Genomic DNA, 21892 nt, shown 5'->3' with positions numbered 1-21892 from the left:
CCACTCTGAGCTGTTGCATCGGTTTCCCAGGATTTTGCTTTCTTGTCCTGAATCGTTCTCCATGTACCTGCCTCAGATAAGGGCCACACAATCGCTTATCGAAATTGAAAATATTTGATATAATATATATATATTTGAAAAAATCGTGAAAATATTTGAAGTCCTGACGTTTCTTATAGAAGTTAGCATACACGCTCCGAATAATATTCGGAGTCTCCTTTCGCAATAAAACGATTAGGGAAGTCGTTCATTGCTGGTCATTACAGTTGCCAGTCGATGGTGCTGCCTTGAACTGCTACAATTAGTTTGCCTTGACGACCCTCCGTCGTATGTTGAAGGCTTGATTATAGCTGGAGCACCCAAAGCGTCTTCCTCCATGTTGCAAGCATCCCTTTCAATCGCAAATCCGCGTTACGTCCTCCGTTCTTAACAGGCTTGACCTCTTGTTCCAGGAAGTCAACTTTACTATCGATTCTCCCAATACAACACTCCACTCCGTCCTCACCTTCATATCGTCTTTCTGTGGCCTTACCTGCTTTTCAACATCAGAGTCCAGACCTAGCTAGTTTTCCAAATTTCCAACCTGCTTCCCTGTGCTTTCTAAGTCCTTTTCAATGTTCTTGAACTTGACAGACAGACTTTTATTCAATTCATCCTGGCCTGATTTCATTACATCCATGGTGGATACCATTTCCCTAAGTAATTCCATATTCACTGCCTGACCGTGTGATAACTGTCCCTAACCTCTTATTCTTCCAAGTAACTCAATAGTTTACTTCCAATCTACAATAAAAAAAAAAAAAATAGTTTCTTCTAATTTTCTTACCCAAAATCCCACTTCTGACACCAATTGTCCCGTATTACCTAGGCCAAGAAACAAACCACAAATATAACTTTTTATTGCAAAGGAACGAAAATATTCACAACAATTTAACTAACCTAGAGTTACACTCTTTTTTTTTTACACACTGTCCAAAAACATCTGTTTTAATTCAGCGATAATTTCGATTGTAATCGATCGACCAGATAACATCGTTACAATATGGATATACTCGTATTTATATGGATGTTTTTTCAAAGTAAATCATAATAAATTACTAAAAGAAGACACAAATATGAAAGGTAATGTTTATCTAATGAGACTAATAAACATTATCAGTTAATTCAAACAGAATATATGTATATAATTAAAATATATAATATGTAATTTAATTACCCCACAGATGACAAAATATTATTGGTACGAATTCTAATGAAAAAGAAATGAAAAATCTTTTCAATTCTACTGCTACGTAAGAATACAGTATTTTTCTGACTTGAATTACTATTAATTCTCAGTTACTTTTTTGTTGTTAATATTAAGTATTCCAAAAAATAATCCTTCTTTTTAATTAACAACTTTCTCCAATAAATATATTTTGGGGTCCTTAATGTTCACATTGAATGGATTATCATCATACATATATTAAATTATTGGAAATAATATTTACCACTTCTAGTTTCTTCACATTTACGGTAAATATAAAGTTTAAAGTTACCTTCAAGTGGCGGAGCCTAATGCCCATCCCTTAGCTTGTAGGAAGAAATATAATGGATGGGATAAGCTGGAAGAAAAAGTGAAGCCAAAAATGTGGGATTTATGAGACTTTCAGAGGCGTAGCAGAGAAGTAACGGAAGCAACAGGCTGCCTGGTACAGGCAGGCTTCTGTTTTAGTTTATTTATTTATTTGCTTAATTTTTAGGTGCCGTATTCTGGATTTCGTGGTTACATTTCTTGGTATAGGTTGTTCTCCTTTAGGAACGTTGTCCCCGGAGGCCAAAATACGTTATTGATGATTCCAGACGCGAACAGTGTTCCAGGATATGCTCCTTCGTCAGGGTACATTTACAACTATAACATGTCGGTGAAGGATTTCTTTCAAGAAGGTGCTTGTGTGTTAATCTTGTATGTCCGACCCTGAGTCGGGTTATGATGCATTGTTCACGGCGATTTTCGATGATTGGCGATAGAGGTTGAGTATCACCAAGTATTGTCATCATTTTATTTGTTTCAGGTACCTTGGACCAATGCTTCCTTGCATTGGGTCGGACCCGATTTATGGTAATCTTACATCGCCAAGTTACAATCAGACAGTGGAAATAGGGTACAAGCTTCTTTGGCAGCTGTGTCAGCCAGTTCGTTTCCCGTTATACCTATTTGACTGGGGACCCACATGAAATTTACTTTTGTATGTAATTTTTTGATCACACACAACTGTTTCAGTTTAAATTACGAAGGCGGACATTTACATTAACCTCAACGTAAATATTCATTATAGTGGATGGTCAAGTTTTTATTTCGTGGAACCATCAAAGAAATAAAAGTTGACCCCCTAAGCCGGATTCGAACTGGCGCCACTGCAGTCACAAACCAGTCAAAGCTTTAACTCGCTGGGCTACGAACGGCCCAGCTTCACTTTTGCTTTCCAGAAGAGTAGGGTTATGATACCTTCCTGGCTCTTGGCGACATTTTTGCTTAAAAGGAGAGTAGAGTAGACTCCCCCTGCGTAGTACGGGTTTCCCCCCTCCCAAAAGCTGCACTGCGCATGCTCCGTACAATTCCGAGCTGTTAAATGTAGCTGTTGGAACAGAACTTATATTGATATACACATGTTTCCAAGGTATTTAATCTAATCACCAACAGTAACCATAGCTTTATATATAACATAAACTATCTCACCTTTTCTAGCTCACCTTACACGGTTAATATTATTGAACGTGGGACATAAAAGACACTTGGCAACATTTGCCTCAGACGGTAAATTTACCTACGAAATTCATAATTAAATCAATAATATTGTCCGCGTAAAATATAACTCCCAAATTTATACGTATCCTAATAATAGTTAAATGTGAAACATAATAATTTTACACTAGATTGGGGAGAATAAAGACAGCATTTGACTTCTTTTTCTGAAACAGTATGAATATAATCCCTGCGACTAAACAGCTTTTTATAACTATCTCAGTTATGCGGTAAGTTAGTCTGTTGACAGATTCTGTGATAGTCGTCTTGAGATATATTCTTTTCGGTTGGGAGTTGAAACAAACTTACAAAATAAAATCAAAATACTTAAATGAAAACCTGGCATGAATTCCTTATCATTTACTTTCAAAAACATATGTTGAAAGGCATCATTAACTAATTCAAATTCCACAGTTATTTATAACCTTTTCCTTCAAAATTAGCTGATTCCGACAAAATTGGAACAGCGTCAATGGGAGACCTCAAGTGCAATACTTACGGCTATTTGAACCTGGCCTGGTCCATCTGCAGCTTACTGGTTTGCACCTTGTACAATCCCTATCAGAGCTGCAAGTACTGTAGGAATGGAAAGCCACCTGGCAACGTCATGCTTCCCTTCAGCTTTGGAGTGGCACTCTTGTCCCAGCACGTGATCTCGCTCTCCCTTGCCAAGTTCCCCTTCCTCCCGTGCCTCGTTGTTCAGGTAAGATCATCATCTCAGCATTTAGGGAGACGTCTGCTTCTTCAATAGTCATAATCTCTTCTGGCCTAATGTAGTCTATCTTCATAAGGTTTTCAAATAAAATGTATAGATCAAAGCCCATATTTGTATCTAAAGAGGAAAGTTCATTTCATAAATATGCTTATATACGTAAAATATGTATTAATTCAATGTTGGTTCTGGAATGAATCTTGAATCTTATGAACCTATACACATTATCAATCAATCCAATAGGTTTCACTATAATTCAAATGATGTAAATGTGACTTGAAACCACTTTAAATACAGATAATTCTGACAAAAGCCGCAGTAGGCGTCCATGTTAATAAGGAATTAATTATGTTGACTTTAGGTGTAGATCTTTAAACGGCTGAAGTATAATTTACCGCAGACTCTTATGCTATATATCTTCCTGGTCCTGGTATGTAGTTGGGTATTTTAAACAAAAAAAAACAAAACATCAAAGAGAAGTGAAAGTATACCAGTAGGAAGAAATTTGATCTAGGTTACAGTAGAGTTAGCAAATCTTCAATAAGTTTCTAATAATAAAATTATAAGGTTTCAGAAACCAATGGTTGCATATTTCTGCTTAATAAATAAATAAATCTTTTTATACCGTATTTAACTGATGAAATTTGTTTTAAATACCTCCATCAAATGAGAAACTATAGATAGTGTTTCCATGTTACTTCTATTTTTACCATCTCGTTTATTTTATATTAGTGTTTGTTATGTTTATCGTTATGGAGTTAACATCATTACATACACAATTATTCCAGCCTGGTTGGTTTTTTTGTCCACCCCGGTTCTAGAAGATAGAAATATTAATTTGCTCCAAGTTAACACTCTTGCTCTATTGCAGATCTTTCTGGGCCTTGCAGTGCAAAACTACTCCACGTTTATATGGATTCAAGCAGATGAGTATGTTTTAAAGGAACTATCTAAAATTTGTCGCACGGTATGTGAAATATTGCTATTATCTTTTCACTTAATAATATTTTATTCATATTAATTACAGAGAAAAACAAAAAGGAAAATAATTAAAAATAAAGTGAAAATAATTAAATTCAAAAAGAAGGAACTATTATAACCAACGAGTTTGTTACATGTTTCCTTTCTTTTATCAGTGCCTATCCCTCCAAAAAATATGAACAAACAAGTTGTTTAGTTCGTACTCTTTTGGTTCATTATTTACAATACTAGCAATACCATACAAAAGGGTCATCAAAGTTTTGAATTTTTTCAAGAAACCCAAAAATAAGCATAATTTAGGTGATACATCTGTTAATCATTTTTTAAAAATTTATCAGTAGTTTTTAAACTATGTCAGGCATAGATTTGTTGAGGGCCATACCTTCCATTACAAATGTCAATTTTTTAAAAATATTATATAAATTTCATTTTCCCATTTAGCAACAGGAAACCGAAAAAAGTCGATAAATCAGAAAAAAACTCTTAGCAATTAATTTTTTTTATTATTTTAATTTTTAAACATTAACATGAAACATAAAAAGCAAAACAAAAAGTTTGTATTTCTGTCATATTAATGTCCAATCAAGTGATCTGTGATATGAGTTAGGTCTTATCCTAATTAATAGACTGAGAGGGTTTAAATACCGAGTTTTTAAAAAAGCTTTTTGTGAAGTATAATTTAATTTGAAATATGAAGAAGATAGTCAGTGCTACGGTCAAATAGTTTTCAACTATTGTGTTCTTTTTGGCCGCAACCCTCAACATCTTCATATTTTAAATGATACAATCAACCATTTATGTATATATATGTATATGGTAACCCCATAAAGAGATAATTTATTTCTTTTATACATATTCCATGCCATGAAAGGCATACTACATATATTATATGTTTACAATACAAAAGATTTGAGTATGTATAATTGTTTATATCATTGTGTATATGTATGTATTTTTGTATATAAACATTGTTTATATCAACGCCCGAGTGGCCTTTCACCCATTTTACCTCCACTGATTTTTTAAAATGCTGTAGTTGAAGTATTTTTAGTCTTTTTTCCTCAGTCAGTGGGTCATTAATGTTTGTGTTATTGAGTGAGTGTGCACTCATGTTATCTGTGTGTAAGACTATATGCGAAAAAAAGTGTACTGAAGCATTTACATATTTCTATTCCTATCAGCCTTTGAAATGTCTTTAGTTTTTCAAAATTTTTCTTGCGATTTACACCACGATACCATACATTTACAGCATACAGTATTTTTGGAATTGATGCTTTTTCGTATATATATATATATATTAATCATCTCTTATTATCAGTAGTAATAAAAGCAACATTAGTACCAACTATGAAAGAATTTGATCACTACAGGACTACAGGAGAAAATACATGTTTCTATGGATGTAAAAAGATTAGTTAGTAGTTTTTGCTAATGTCATAACAACCATGGTAATATATAGTAATTTTACCGTTTTACTTCAACTACATAAATGGAAATATAGTAAGAGAAAGTATATCAAGCCTCAACAGCTCCTCCAAATTGAGTTAGTCACAGAGCTCAAATTTATTAGTGAATTTAGTTCGTGCTCGAAAAGAGACTTTCAGGGCTCACATTTTTTCACTTCCCCCCGCCATTTTGTTTCATGGTCTACGAATTAAGGATTAATGAAACAATTTTATCAGTTTCACTCGACTTTTTTTCTAAATAAAGTAAGAATAAATAAGACCTTAATGGCGGAGTTCAGCTGCTCACACTTTTCATATATTTGGTAATCCTCATATTCTACCAAAAATATATATATATATATTTCCATGTATCTTGTTCTTATAGGATAAAGTCTCGGTCCCTTTTATTTACACATTACAGGTTTACAATCTAGTATACTCTACCAAATACAATTATTGTCAACAACTACTACTCGTAAATAAAAACTTTAAGCTTAGCGAATTGTACACTTTATTAAACATAAAAATCATTCCCTTTCTTTCCACAGGTGAGGGATAAACACCAACTATTTTTGATTTCAACCGCTAGAAACGTTTACTTGATTTGTCTTTAGTGTTATCGAGATCGAAACCACACAAAATATTGGACACGGACGGCCCCTCTGACATGACACATCTTCAAAATCGTGAATTATTTCTGATCAATTTCTTTTTATTTCCACATTTCTGTTCTAGCATCCTACAAAGCTCTTAAAGCTCTGAAGCCTCATTTTGTGTATGGACATACTCAGCATCCACCCTACAAATAAATGATTTATTAAGTATCAGTTGGGTAAATTTTTACATTTATTTATTTTTTATATCTGATCGGCCTGTAATGAGTATGGGTACTTAGAAAACGCTAATTTAACAGCTGCAATGTGGGGCTATAGCCTTTGTAGAAGACTCCCCTAACGACAAATATGTTACAATTAATAATGATGAAAATAAACAACTATAAATAAATAATGAAAATAATACACATATATTTAAAAAAAATAATAATAAAAATGAAATTGAAAAATTAAAAGAACAATTAACTAACATAAAACAAGCAGTTTTATTGGTCCTAACCGCGACTGGGCTGCGGTGATGGTCGTTTATTGATGAATAAGAATACTCTACTGTATTTTCTTTTATGATTTTGTTCCAGTGACCATCCTCGTCACCCGCTAGCACAACGTTATATTGAATATACGACTCAAACCCTCCAAGACTCAAGTTTCTATTTTACAATAACTCTTTGTGGATCGTTCCCTTTACCCTCAAAGCTATGTTCACACAGCAGTTTTCTCTCAACATAATGACATAATAACATCTAGAAATACTTTGTAGAATCACTTTAATGATCTAGAGCAATACTTTACCAAATGGATGATTAGTGTAAACGTTGAAAAATGTACTTGAAATTCCAATTTTCGAAGACAAAAAAGTGCAATGGAATCCTACCAGTGAAGCAGTAAGATATGTGTGAATTCTGGATTGACCAACATTAAACTATCTCGAACTAATATAACCAAAAATTTTTTGTCTTTGTGATCTTCCAAACAGCATTAATTCGACATTTATTCTGGTATCAAGAACTAGTGATTTATCTTAATTCTTCTTCCACTTTTAAAATGCTGTGATTATTGTTTTAAAATTTATAATATAAAAACATATTGCTGATTTAACATCTGAATACACTTGATATTAACAATAATTTATATAATTGAAGCATGTACATAGTTGAAATGAGCTTGATAGCATCAAAGACAGCCTAGCCTAAGATAGCCAGCCTATGTTAATAGGAGGAAGAGATCTTGCTCTATTGGTGGTACATCATGGTCATGGCTGGCATTGTGGTGAGCCTGGTGTCCTTCGCCATATCAACCTGCAGCAGGGGCCACATCTATTTCAAGAATGGACTGCAGATCAAACCGTGGACATGGTGAGCAAAAATAGTAGTATGTGTTAACATTTCTATAAATACTATCTCATTAATAGTAGTATGTGTTAACATTTGTATAAATACTATCTCATTAATAGTAGTATGTGCTAACATTTCTATAAATACTATCTCATTAATAGTAGTATGTGTTAACATTTCAATAAATACTATCTCATTAATAGTAGTATGTGTTAACATTTCTATAAATAGTAGTATGTGTTAATATTTCTATAAATACTATCTCATTAATAGTAGCATGTGTTAACATTTCTATAAATACTATCTCATTTTAAAAGTTTCCATTTAAGTATGAGTTGTTGACTTCTAAGTAACTAAGCATTTCTCTGTAATTAACTTTCATTAATTTTTAATTTTAATGTAAATTATCCTAGTGACCGAAAAACATTAAAATAAATAAATATTGGTTCAGAGAAATTATTCATCTATTTTCCATCAAACCAAAAATGCTTTAAACTCAAGTTTTTCTTCTGATAAAAATGTCGAATCTTACTCAAATCATTTTTAAAGTTATGGTATTGAATGATATTGACTCCTTTTTATTTTTTTCTTAGTGAAGATATTCGAGTAATTACGATTCGTCATCAGAGTATGATGAACTAATAAAATTAATAAATAAAAAAGCATTAACCCTTTGTTGGAAGAATTTTTTTCTTTAAATAATGAAGTAAAATTGAAAAAATCCATGACTTGTATAGTATTGACTTTGATAGCTGAAATTACTTTAAATCCACCTATAAGATAAGCGATCACATACTTATTATTGAATCAAAACACTCCCACTCTTAACCAAATCTTCCAAAGCTTGGAATACCTCTTTGTAATTTCATCATATTTGCATAAAACTCTCTTACATAATACTCTCAGTAAACACGATATATGGTAATAAATATTTAGAATGTTTATGATAAAAATTGTATTCTTAAAAATAGAAGTAACGTAGACTTTATTGGTTTGATAAATTTTATTTGAAAGACTTTGGGCATATGGTTGTAATCTTTCCTTATAAAATATAGGCTATTTTCAATGATGATTGTCTTTCTTTAATGAATTGTGGGAATGTCAATGTTGTCGGGGATTGGTCAAAGTGAATAGAAAATATCCTTTATCATTTTCTTTTTTTAATGTTTGTCCGACGTTTCGGCCCACATTATAGGAGAAAATCCAAGAAGATTGAAAAAGATGTCAGGCCGGAAGACAATATGGTGCAGTATAAATCTCCCAGGTTAATCAACCGGTATTACTCGGCGCTAAACTTTCCAGGTTTGCCTCAAAGTTCTCAGGACAGGAACTGCTTAAACTAGCAAAAGATTTCGTCTTCCCTAAATGCTTCTTCTCATCTAATTCTTCGAATGTACAATACGACATAAACAGGATACTCATCAAAAATCTTACAAAAATATATAAAAATAAACTAAAACATGTTGTTTTTGTATGATTTTAAGGTTAAATAAATCTTTTTATATAATAACAAACTTGAAATGAAGGTGGTTTAATATAATATTAATTATATTAAACTATAAATTAAATGTTAATTATACTAAAAAATTATATTATCAAGACTATACTAAATAATTTGGTTATGAGCTCAATAGTGACCAAGGCTGTGTGGTCCTCACAGGGTACGTGGATGACCAAGCGTTTCAGCGTACAACAAGGGTGCTACGAAAAGATTGTCACCATTCAGAGGACATTTAAGGAAATTGGTTTGGCTTTATCCTTAAATCCTCAAAAAAGTGTGGGCTTCATTATGAATGAAGGAGAGCTGGAGTTTCCCTAGTTCCCTCTTGTTTGCTTAAATATTGTTTGGCTTAATCCTTAAATCCTCAAAAAAGTGTGGGAATCATTATGAATGAAGGAGAGCTGGAGACGAGGCTCTCCCTTGAGAATGGAGATAGCATCCAGACAATGGAAAAAGGTGAGACCAACAAATATTTAGAATACACATTCTCGGGAGAGCTACGGTTCAACGAAGATTTGGTGACTAAGTTGAATGAGAATTTAAATAATTTAGTCCCCTTTTGTTTGCTTAAATCTGAGCAGAAGGTGAACATAGTCAACCAATATGTGTTACCGGGTCTTACCCCTTCTAAACTGCCCCCCTCACAATGCTACGTCCAGCGATATTGGAGGGCATCGACACTATGATTCGCAGGAGTGTCAAGACTATTATCGGATTTCCTGCGAACACCTCTATGGTGATTTTGTACGCTCCGAGGAGTTATCCTTATGTTTAGAGTTGATCCGCTGCCAATGGGAGGCTCCTTTAAACACTGGTCCATTGCTCAACGACTGTTCAATGTATCCGATGCCCTTTCCAGTCCAAGTTCCTTGACCTGCCACCTGAAATTAACCCATTCCTCAAACGCAGTCTCACCACCGTAGAGCCCTCACAGTCCGAGAGGTCCCAGATAAACAGCCAATCTATCTGCACATACCGCAATTTCGGCTGAATAATCTAACGTTCCGAAAATGCTGCATGTGCAGATAGATCGGGCGTTGAGGCTAATTGCTGGTGGCAGGGGATTGGATTATGTCATTTCACGGAAAGCCTAAAAAGCAAAGAAGTTGTTCTATGACAAACAGATTCTTACGGCTTGTGAATGGTCCAATGCCCTGTAATTAAACATCAATCATGCCATCCCTCTGTGGAGTTCCAAGTATCAGCGATAGCTCAGTTAGTTGTGTCCACCTGTCATAAATGCAACAGAATGCCTGAAACACCAGCAAATGTCTCCTCGTAACACGCCGTCACCAGAGGGTAAAGCATGAGTTGATGAAGCTCCTTCAAGGAAGAAATTTTGCACTTCCTCGACGAGATCTACTGTGTAGGTACGATATGCTCATATTGTCGCTTTCCCTAAGACAGGGAAGTCAAGATTCATTCTGGACCCCATAGTGACGTTCACCAGACAAATAGAGTAGAAAGAGAAAAGAAAGAATAATAAATATATCCCTTTCCAAAAGGAAACGTTCCGTGATTGCTTCGAGGAAAGAGACTTTAACATGAGACAAATAGAGTAGAAAGAGAAAAGAAAGAATAATAAATATATCCCTTTCCAAAAAGAAACGTTCCGTGATTGCTTCGAGGAAAGAGACTTTAACATGAGAGGCCTCTAGTTCGGAGCTGGTGAATCTATACAAAGCACAAGGAGCTTCATGGAGGAACTCTGTGTTTATTTCAATGTCGTAACGAAAATGGCAGAAAGTATAATCCTGGACTCCCTGGGAATCATCCGCCATCACATGCATGGTAACTAATAAGGAAGGTGATGTGCCTCTGTGGAGCGCATGCATATATTGCACATTGTTTTATATAGCTATATAATTTTATGTTTATTACTTTTTTCTTTTAAAGCACATATTTATTACTTCTAGATATATTATTACTTTTGTATTATTTATGTTCTACGTCCCGTTGTCACTTACGGATCCGAGGCTTGGACCTTTACTAAAATCGATAAAGCAAGACTCTTGGTCTTCTAGAGGTCCATTTTGAGAAAAATATTTGAACCTGTTGGAGAGGGCAATGTATGGAGAAGAAGGAAGAGCGCGAAGCTGTCGGCCTTGTACAGAGACAATGATGTTGTCAAGTATATAAGATTGGATAAACTCCGATGGGTCATGTGGCTAGGATGCGCGGCAATGACATCCCAAATAAGGTCCTATCCGAGCAGCTATATGGAAAGAGAAAAGTGGGTAGGCCGAACATGAGATGGTTGGACGCTGTATCTACGGATGCCCGTGTCCTTCAGGAACCCGAAACTGGAGAGTTGCAGCGGAAGACTGGACGGCCTGGTGAAAGCTACTAGAGGAGGCCCAGGCTCGGTAACGGGCTGTCGCGCCAATCATGATGATTTTATTTATGTATTTATCACTTTTTATATTTATTAATCCTTTTTCTTATTATTGGTATATTTTTAGAATTATTACTTTTAATCTAGTGTATTTATTTATTATTATTTTTTTTTATATGCATGTATTAGAGTGCTCTTTTGAATTTTAATAGATTATTAAGTGTGGATGATCATGTTAGATTTGTATGTATGTATATTTATTACTATATTTAAAATTGTTTATATAATTTTTATACTTTTGACTATAATTCTGTTTTATGTTTGGTGGAAAAAAGAGAGAAAGTTTTAAAACTAAAATAATCGAAAAATTAAACACAAATATAAAAAACTAAAAAAAAAAAATGAAATATGTAAGGGAAAAAATAATAAAAACCAAAATCATGTATAATTTTAGAAAATAATTCAAAATATTTTATATTTATTCACCATCCATCTACGGAAGTGGAATAGCCAAAAATGTTGTACGCCGTACTTTGGTAGGGGATAAACCGCTACTGTACAGTAATTTTATAGAAACTATCCCCTAAGGGTGTACCTGTTAACCATGGGTTTCTGATAGTTTTAAATCCCCAAGATTGGTGAATTAGGGATTTTGGTAAGAATTAAGAAATCCATTAAACAGAAGCGGTATCGAGAACAAGAGAAAAAAGTTCAATAGGAATCTTGCCGTCGGTGGAAGGTACGCGCCAGTCGACTACATAGTTTCCTTCTCCGTTTTAGCCTCCTAGACCGGACATCTGTACGATATATAAAAGAAAGTAAAATCTGTGATTGGGGATTGCAATCCTAATTGTAGTAATTTATTGTAGTAATTTATTGTAATAAATTAGTTGATTAATATTCGCCGAATGCAGCAACATTCGAAATTCTCATATAAGGTGTTGGTAAAGAAGCATGAGAAACTCACGACGTGGTCATCAGATAATTTACAGTCATATTTTGCTGTTCAAAGAAATGTTAGATGTACTTATCTGATACTAGTTTAATAATTAAGAAACAAAACATTTACAGATGTCGCTATGCCGACGTCTGCGTCACCAAATTTTAATACTAAAGTAATAAAAATTGTTTACATTGCTCATACAATAATCTGTACGAAATCGATGTAGGCTGACAATTGTTGTTACATTTGGGCTTTTCCAAGGTTAAAAGGTTGTTCCTACGTAATCAAACTAGAACAAGAAAGACGGGTTTGATGCTACTGGTTACCCATCAACTTTGGCTCAAGTGAGGTCTGATTTATTCCGAGGGCTCACCACCAAATTCTTCGACTGCCAATCAAATTATTCTTGTTATCAGTAAAATTGCGTTTGGGAGTGGCTATACCATTGCTCAGCCCATAGGATGCAATTGCAATTTGCTTTTCAGATTGGGGAAACACCTACATCAACACTCACATATTATACTGCACACAAAGCACACTACAAACTAAGGTTACATAGTAGTACACATCCTAGGACCACCTTTCTTACGTAGTCACCTCAGATCGGATTCAAGTATGCAAGTACAAAGGTGCCAGTCCAACCACCATACTTAGTTAAGTAGAGAGAATCGATTACCGCACTGCCAGAAAATAAATAGTAGTAAAACCCAGCACAATTGCCTCAGATGTGAACAGTTATAAAATGGATCGTTTCTGAAAAATGTTATACCCGGAGCACTTCCATTGCTCCTAAAACTGGTTAACCGGGTCAACTTAGATATGACTGCCATCTAGAAGATCAGATAGACTGGTAGGAACTGTATCAATGATCAACACACTTTTTGTATCGAATTTGTTGTTAGAAGGTAGCTCAGATCGGTTGCATATCATTTAAAGTTTCAGCCCCAGAATTGGTTTGACCGGAATTCGAGAAAAATTTCCACAATGTAAGCACATTACCCATCGAGGACACCTTGGAGGAAGACAAGGGTACTTTTTATGACATGCTTGAAAGAACTATTAATTCATACTAAAAATTTTATATGAAACTAAAAGCTGGATGAAATGAAAGCTAACAGCTCAATTCCTACGTTGGAATAGAAGCCTGTTATGAGCCCACATTTGGAAACGACAGCTTCCACGAAGAGGCTAAAGATAATGGTCAAAGGTTGATGAACTTCGCAATATCAACGAATATGGTTGTGGCAAGCAATCGCTTTCCACATGAGGATATTGATAATGGGACGTTAAATAAGAGCTAGTATAAGAGTAATAATCTTCAAGTAGACGTTGCAGAAAAAGACTGAGGTTCTTTTAAACGGTCATATTAGTCCCCATTTCAGTTTCAGTTTCCATTCACGAATCATTTCAGTTCGGAAGAAGGTTTCAACTTACACGATCCGATCAGTTCTCACTATGGAAGTCATTGTAGCCCTTTTTTTAGCCTTATTATTATATCCCTAGTATTTCTGTAATTGGATAGTGTTAGCACCTTCCCTTATGTTAGCCATGTGAAAGCCTGCATCTGTTATGTTTCACAAACAGGGTGAAGTTTTATAAATTTCAATGAACTCGACAACAAAATCGTGATCCTTGGACATAGTTACTGTTGTATATGAGCAGCTGAAATGAAACAAATAGGTCTAGCAATCCCGTCGGTTCTCAATCTCCGTGCCGTTCCCCTTTTGCTATTTACTTTTTACACACAGGGAAAACTGACAGTTTGACTGAATTTGAAACTGAACTGGTGACTGATATTATCTTCTAAAAGGACCTCTAATGTTTTCGGTGAAGGTTGTATAACCTCAATAGTTGCCAAGAACAATACCTTTTAAATCATGACCAATTATTGGTTACGTGGAACCGAAGGTGTTTAGGAGAACCGAGGTTATCAAAATCCCTTCTGAGACAACAAAGTAATGCTAACAAACAAGAAATGGAGTCGTGATTATCGATATTCCAATTCTAACATGAAGTCTAAAAATGTTACTCAACGTTACTAGAAAACCATTTAAGCTAATAAATACCGACTATCTATATACATATGGGGAAGGGACCATATTTACTGATAATAAGGGTTTGGATGAATTAATCGGGAAATATTTTGAGTCCCTACCCAATGAAGGGGAAGAAGAGATAGACCATAATCCTTCGAATCTTCTACTCTTTGAAGGTGGATTAAAACCACCCGTTTAGGCACTTAGCAGGTTGGACCATGAAAGATACAGTGCTTAGCATCAACTCACCCTCCCCCTCTCCCCCACTTCTGCCCGAACTGTTTAAATAGGAATCGATGGAACTATTTAAGTGTTTACATAACGTGTTAATAAACATCTGGACCAGTGAAATGTTACCTGGAGACTAGAAAAAAATATTGATCTATTCTATACACTCTAGAGGATTCTGACTATGCCCCTTTTTAGTCGTCAGTCACCAAGGCTGCGGTGGGCATATTGTATGGCAAATAATGACAGAGAATATCTAGACGTTCGAAACTATACAGTGGCACAGAATAAGGCGCTTGCGGATTGCTGCTGGAGGAAGGCCAGGAGACTGTAGTGCTATAAAGTAGTAAGAGTATCAGTCAAATAAAAATTGTATTGCGAGAGGTAAAAAATAATTATAATTATTAACTACAGGCTACTAACCATTTAGCCAAAAAGTACAAGCTGCAGTAGTGAAGAAATAGACCAACTTAAAGAAAAATCAGTAAAGATATAAATACGTATGTATTGTGAAGGCAGCTCACCTCGCATTACTCGCTTCAATAGTGAGCTTTCATTGCCTCCAAATCGCGATGTCCAAACCTTAACTCCTGTCATGCTCTGGAAATAAATAATCTCAATTTAATATTTGATTAGTCTAACTTCAGCAATAAATGAGCTATGCATTTTTAGCAATGTATTCTAGAATCGATGTACTACGTTAGTGTTTACTTGCTTTATCACATAATATATTATTTTTGTATTTTTTTTTTTTTTAACAACGATAATAATAATTTTATAAGATACGATGATTTTGAGTAAATAAATATAATGAAATAGGCTTTTGTGAGCAATTTTTACGTGTTAGTATAATCAGAGTGTAAAAATTGCAGCATGAAAAAAATGATTAGGAAATGAAGACTACTGATGTTTATATAAAGTTTAAATAACAGTTCAACATCCTTAAGGAATGATATATATTGGAGACATTCTACGTTTGTTCACACAATTCAGTAATATGCTGAGAAAACCAAACTCGACATATATTTTTAATTTAGTTTTATAATGATAGGATAGTAACTCCCTTCTCACATTTTTTAAATTGTTTTATAGGTACAATAAATGACTTATTTATATATATATATATATATATATATATATATATATATATTTTGTTTATGATGAAGTTATGTCGCATTAAATCAATGAAACCTTTTAAACGAAAGTTATGAATACCATACATGACTTTAGCTTTGTGATTCTTTATGTGACTGTTTATCAGTCCTGCTGTTGCTTGAATCGTCGAAACTTTGACTTGTTAATTGTTCACTGCTATTTGAGAGACTAGAAGTTTTGAATGGAATTTTCCTCTAACAACCTATTCATAATTTTTATTCCTTATATTTTCATTTGAACTTTATACTTATATAAATATATTGTAAATAACACAATATAGTATAGTATAATACAGTAATTATTGTAGTACAGAATAAATAATGATTTATATTATAGTAAGGTATAACCTAGCTATGTTGTTATGTTACAGTTACTGGAATAGGCTGACAAACAAAAAAGTCAATTTCCTTAACTCGGTGGCGATCATTCCTCACATGTACAAAGGATAAGGATATTTTGTTCTGTCAGAATAAAAATTATAAATTGTGAAATAAGATTTTTTAAAGATAACCTTACTCACTTATAAAATACATCAAGCTTCTTCAACCTCAGCCGAAGACAGATTCTTCTTCATCCGGACAGCTGGTTACTCACTTTGTTTGGTTTTCTAGCATCATCTTTCTTCTTTTTTGTTTTTTTGTTCTCCTTTCTCTATTTTCTTTCTCTAACGCTTCAAAGCTCTTTTTTATGTTTTCACCCTTCTTCTTAATCCGTCTCTTCATCAAGTATGTTGTACAATATAAGCATCTGAGACAACAAGAGTTTTTGTAAAATTTAATGGATAAAACACCCTTAGTTTTATGTATGGTTAAAAAAAAAAAAACACAAGTTTTGTCATTGAATTGCTGAATTACCTCTCTTACAAGATTTCTTAAATATTTGGTGCGGTAAGCTTATCACACAACTCCCGCTAACTAGCCTACTTTGATCTGAAATTAATCCTTGAATCCTTGCTAGTTTCATAACCAACTATAGCAGGAAAACAAAAGTATAGCATTTCACAAAAAATACCCTTAGTAGGGCTGTTTACGATCAATAAACGTATTTAAAAAAACAAAATTCCATAACGAAATAATAAAAATCAGTAGTTAGTGTATTTATTTTGGGATAATAATAATAATATCACTGAAAACATTAGACGATGTCTATTAGCACTGAAGTTAAAGCTTGTTTAATATATAAAGATAGCTATGCAGTTTTTTAATAATACCTAGTTTGGTCAAAATCGACTCTATCACACACACCGCGATGGACGGACCTTGGCACCATTTTGTGAAACATGGTTATCTGGAAAACTGCAATTAGACATTTTTCACCATCGCAATACTTCCCCTTACTATATATTCCATATATCAGTAAGTTAAAGTTAAACTAAATTACTCAAAAGTACTTTTAATCTTTCCATAAAAACTAAATTATTTTATTGTTCTATTACTATGAAGAAAAACTACAATTTTTACAGAACAATATTTTTTCCCCCAATAGGGACCTCTATCAACTTGTTGGTTCTTATCCCCGCCATAAAGTTTATTTTTTTCGATAAGTGGCTCGATTTATAATTTAAATATTTGATATATATTGATGTATTAATAATTATCGATATTATTAAAGTTTTTGCCATATGTTCCGATACCTGGCCGAGGTAGGATTTTTTTTTAAGGGACACCTGTGTTCGTATACCACAGTAGTCTCGTATCAGAGACTTTCACACATTAGTGTACCACAGTACTTGTCACATGCCGAAGGATCAGAAGCCATTAAGGCAGGTTGAAACTCTTCCTAGATACGTCAGAACTTTCCCACCCCTCTCGGGCCTGGGAGGGAGGACGCTAACCTAGGGGCGTTTTGTCACCTATGCCCAATGAGGAATCAGATTAAAAAAGGTGACGTCTCTAAGGGGAGCTGGGAGAAAAGGGGAAGGACAACTCGACCAGGAAAATGGACAAAGAAGCAAGAGAGGTACAGAAGTCAGAAGACGGAATAGAGAAGAGGTTCTGAGAAGGGTTCTTCAGAAATGGAACTCCACGGCGGAGACCACACCCTCGTTACTAACCCCACGACATGAATCATCCAAATCAGGAGCTATTTAGATACATTGGGAAACAATTCATAATGTAAACAATATTTTATGACAAACCAATTATCTGGATCATTTCGATAATTTTATGGTAATCATAAAATAAATGTTTTGTTCCTCGGTATAGTTTATATAGTAATATATTACCCAATACCACTCCTTACTATAATATATTTTTTCAATGATAACAATATTTTATAAATATAAAGGTATTTAATTGGTTACTGGTAAACATAAAATAGGCCTTTGGAAATGAATTCAATTATTATCATTAGTAGGACTCAATTAAAAAATTAATTAATTACTTATTTTTGGATAATTGCCTTCAGCGATTATTCTGACAGATACATAGCAAATTATTTAATTAATATTACAATAATCAGGGATTATGTAAAATATTTGCTTCTAAAGAAGATTTTTTAATTTTATTTTATTTAATCAAATGAAATGGCTTTTGACATCACAATAGTAACAGGAAATATATTTGTTTACGTTTTCTTAATGTTCTTAAATGAAGCTTAGAAATTAGCGGAATTAGGAATTAATAAAAGGGATTAATTGGCTTCGTGTACTTTATGAAATAATGATATAATCCATGTGGCTTATCTTGAGATATAATAAACTGGATCAGATGTTCTAAAAGATTCTCCAATAAACTACCTTTCTGATGTCCTCAATCTTTAAGATGTAGTGACAATAGTTGTGTTTTTGTTATCAATCACAGTTACGCTATTCTAATTTATTATAATACAACGAACATTTTAGAGTATAGTTTGTTCAAAAATATGATTAGTTAGAAGTAAAAATAATTTTTTCTATTCGGATAGGTTTTTAGAATTTTCAGCATTTTTTTGGCACTAAAAATTTTAAGCAGAAAAAATACGGTGTTTTAACTCCGTAATTACGAATAAAATAAACTGCTCGCACGAATATAAATTATTTATTAAAGAGATAACTTTACAATAAAGAAACATTTCGAAAATATCCATTGCGTGCTGAGCTCGAAAAACAGCAGGCAAATTGGAAGTTATGAAATTCTACAGCATGGTGGTGTAAGATAGGCTAATCACATTATATGATGAGAGGTAAGAGATTAAGTTATACTATTTGCAATGCTGATATTTACAACAGGTCCCATCGAGTGTCCTCTGACAACTCTATTAGACTTATCTTCTAAACTCTGCTGTCAGAATAAGAATATGAATGCCTATATCTCTCACATAAGGAGGTATAAATGTCTAGTGAGGAAAGGTGTTGGAATAGGTTTAGAACCAGAGGAATTGGTAGTTACTAGCGGCAAGTTTTCAGGACTTCAGAATAGATAGAATAGATTTCTTTCTCGTATATTATAGTTGTAAGTGACGCGATCAATACCTAGTTTCATTAATGGGAAATTACTACCTGGTTAGGAAAATAGTTTCAAGAGAAATCATGTTAACTGTCCCAGTCGGTCTATTGCCCTAGTCATGTTTTTATTGCTCTTTGCTTATGATTTCAACATCCATTCAAACATATATATTATTAAACATAAAACATAATTATCCATTTTGAAACGAAGAATATTTAGAGTAACGATACCGTAACTAATAACTTTTGAGAAAGTATTTTAGTTAAAAATATAAAGTAATTTTTATTATTTTCCTTTAAAATTTCACTTCCATCACCTCTTCGAGTTTAAAGTTAACTTTAAAACGTTTTCCGAAAGAATGGTAATTTTTTGTTTGGTAAAATTTTGTAGTTATAAGCATTTATCACGTAAATATTTTGACAGTCAAATGTTTATTTTGTTTTAATCGTCTAAGAAAAAAATATTCCACCTCTTCCCCTCTAAAAGTTTGAAGTTTCATTTTTGAAGACCATATAATCGAAAATATCGAACAGAAGTTCATTCCAACATAAATGATGTAGATGATGGATCTCTGATATCTAAAAAAGTATGAGTGTGAAAAATTAAAAATTTTCAATAATATATTAGTATTGGAATCAGATTTTAATTATAACAATATTTGAAAATTTGTCAATAGTAACAAATATTTTATGGTCGAACGATAATATAAAGTTGATTCCTATTTACACATATATAAAATAATTTAATTGGCTTACGTTAATGTACTTTGGATATCCAATATGGAAGGCTTTTGACGACGTCGTGATGTTCATAGTATGTTCTTGTTCGATCATTACGAAACTATTAATGTCAATATATGAAAAAAAATCATTAACATATAAAGAAAAGCTCAATAATAATCGTCACATGGACATGGGATTATATGTAAGTCTAATTAAGGTAAAGGTCATAAAAATCATATGTTTAATCAGCAATATTGCTACAATACATATGAATAGGTAAGGAGCCACGGGGTACCAGTGATTATTTTCCTAATAAGAGCTTTATTTGTGTCTACCTGTATCTGAACCAAAGTTACCCTTTAATTAGCACAAAATTGTGAAATTATCAACTTAATTTTGTCTATAAAGAAGCGTAAATTTGGTTCAGGTCTAGGTAAACAATAAAAATTTCTTATTCGTAAAATAATCACTAGTAACCACTTGTTTCTCACCCCTCTATAGTTAGATTTTCTTTATTGTGATAATTTATTCTATAGCAACATAATACAGCAAACCCTCGTAACTAAGAACTTGGATATAACGAACTCCTCGTTGTAGCGTACCAAAACAGCACTAGAGGCATAAAGTACAAGAGTCTGGAAGAAAAAAAGGCAGTTATCTCACCCCAATTTTTGATTACTTTAATGAAAACTATGTATAATTAATAGTCAGAATTAATGAGTCTGGCAAGTTTAGGTAGGGGGAATAAAAACTGGCAGCTTTTTCATAACCTTAAAAAAACATTATTTTTTCATTCAGAGCTCTATATCTTAAAAACTACCAACAAGACTAGAAAATCTAAAAGAGCATTATTTAAAGGAGAGCAAATTAGCTGAAATATTAGCTCTAAAAGAGATGAAATATTACATCCAATAGTTCTCGAGATATAGCTTTTCAAAAAGCAAAATTTCTTAAAAATCTACTGAAAGATTAGTAGTTAGTAAATTTATATTGAGAAATCTATATCTCAGGAACTATGTGACGTACAGATGTCTATTAGCACTCAAATTAAAGCTAGTTTAATGGACCATAAAGAAGTATATGACCTTTACCTTCGTAGGAATAGTAGTTTTCATGATATTTGCTAAAATAAATTGATTTATCGTAGTTCAGACAATAAGTTTGATTTATGTAAAACTTCATTTCAGAAACCATTGGACGTACAGATGCCTACCAGCGCTCAAATTAAAGCTTGTTAAATTTTACAAAATAGTTAATTATGTTTATCTTGGTAGGAGTAGTAGTTTTTATGATATTTGACAAAATAAACCCACAAAATGTTAATTTCTAGTTGTTCGTATAAAATGTTAGATTTTTGAAAAATATATCTCTAGATCCATAAGACGCACATATATCTGCCAACACTCAAAATAATGGTAATTTAACATACTATAAAGTAGTTTATGACACTTATCTTCGTAGGGTAAGTAGTTTTTATGATATTTACATACTAATATAAATTTGGCAAATAAAAATTTGTCCGAACAACTATAAATCAATTTATTTTAGCAAATTTCATGTAAACTATTACTCCTACGAAGATAAACATTATAAACTACTTTATAGCTCATTAAACTAGCTTTAATTTGAGTGCTAATAGACATCTGTACGTCAAATGGTTTTTGAGATATACATTT

The 21892-nt window shown here is 33.2% G+C and overlaps 1 protein-coding gene and 1 long non-coding RNA gene across 10 annotated transcripts; one reads left to right on the top strand and one right to left on the bottom strand.

The window, feature by feature from the left end:
* Positions 1 to 1025: 1025 nt before the first annotated feature.
* LOC106677225 (uncharacterized) lies at positions 1026 to 16663 on the top strand. Of its 5 annotated transcripts, XM_067048867.1 has the most exons (6): positions 1026 to 1122; positions 1224 to 1292; positions 3229 to 3488; positions 4369 to 4464; positions 7753 to 7892; positions 9067 to 9214. In XM_067048867.1, the coding sequence occupies exons 3-6, from the start codon at positions 3258 to 3260 to the stop codon at positions 9212 to 9214; spliced, it is 615 nt and encodes a 204-aa protein (XP_066904968.1). In that variant the 5' UTR covers positions 1026 to 1122; positions 1224 to 1292; positions 3229 to 3257. The 5 variants fall into 5 exon arrangements, 3 of the variants coding, with proteins under 3 accessions (XP_066904968.1, XP_014270503.1, XP_014270502.1); XM_014415017.3 differs by lacking the exons at positions 1026 to 1122; positions 1224 to 1292; positions 9067 to 9214 and adding an exon at positions 16440 to 16663 and having other exon boundaries at positions 2732 to 3488; XR_010843819.1 differs by lacking the exons at positions 1026 to 1122; positions 1224 to 1292; positions 9067 to 9214 and adding an exon at positions 16440 to 16596 and having other exon boundaries at positions 2733 to 3488; positions 7753 to 7908.
* On the bottom strand, positions 6424 to 20436 carry LOC106677226 (uncharacterized). 5 transcript variants are annotated; one of them, XR_010843821.1, is made up of 4 exons: positions 20250 to 20436; positions 16590 to 16816; positions 15338 to 15514; positions 6424 to 6722 (listed from the first exon to the last, which is right to left on the bottom strand). It is a non-coding gene; the product is annotated as an uncharacterized lncRNA (long non-coding RNA). The 5 variants fall into 5 exon arrangements; XR_001342564.2 differs by having other exon boundaries at positions 15439 to 15514; XR_010843820.1 differs by lacking the exon at positions 6424 to 6722 and adding an exon at positions 7649 to 7869 and having other exon boundaries at positions 15439 to 15514.
* Positions 20437 to 21892: the final 1456 nt, after the last annotated feature.

Source organism: Halyomorpha halys, unplaced genomic scaffold (genome assembly GCF_000696795.3).
Source record: "Halyomorpha halys isolate HHAL.00 unplaced genomic scaffold, Hhal_1.1 Scaffold91.1, whole genome shotgun sequence".
Classification (NCBI taxonomy): domain Eukaryota; kingdom Metazoa; phylum Arthropoda; class Insecta; order Hemiptera; family Pentatomidae; genus Halyomorpha; species Halyomorpha halys.
Note: the sequence above shows the minus strand (reverse complement) of the source record. Positions and strands in the feature narration are given on the sequence as shown.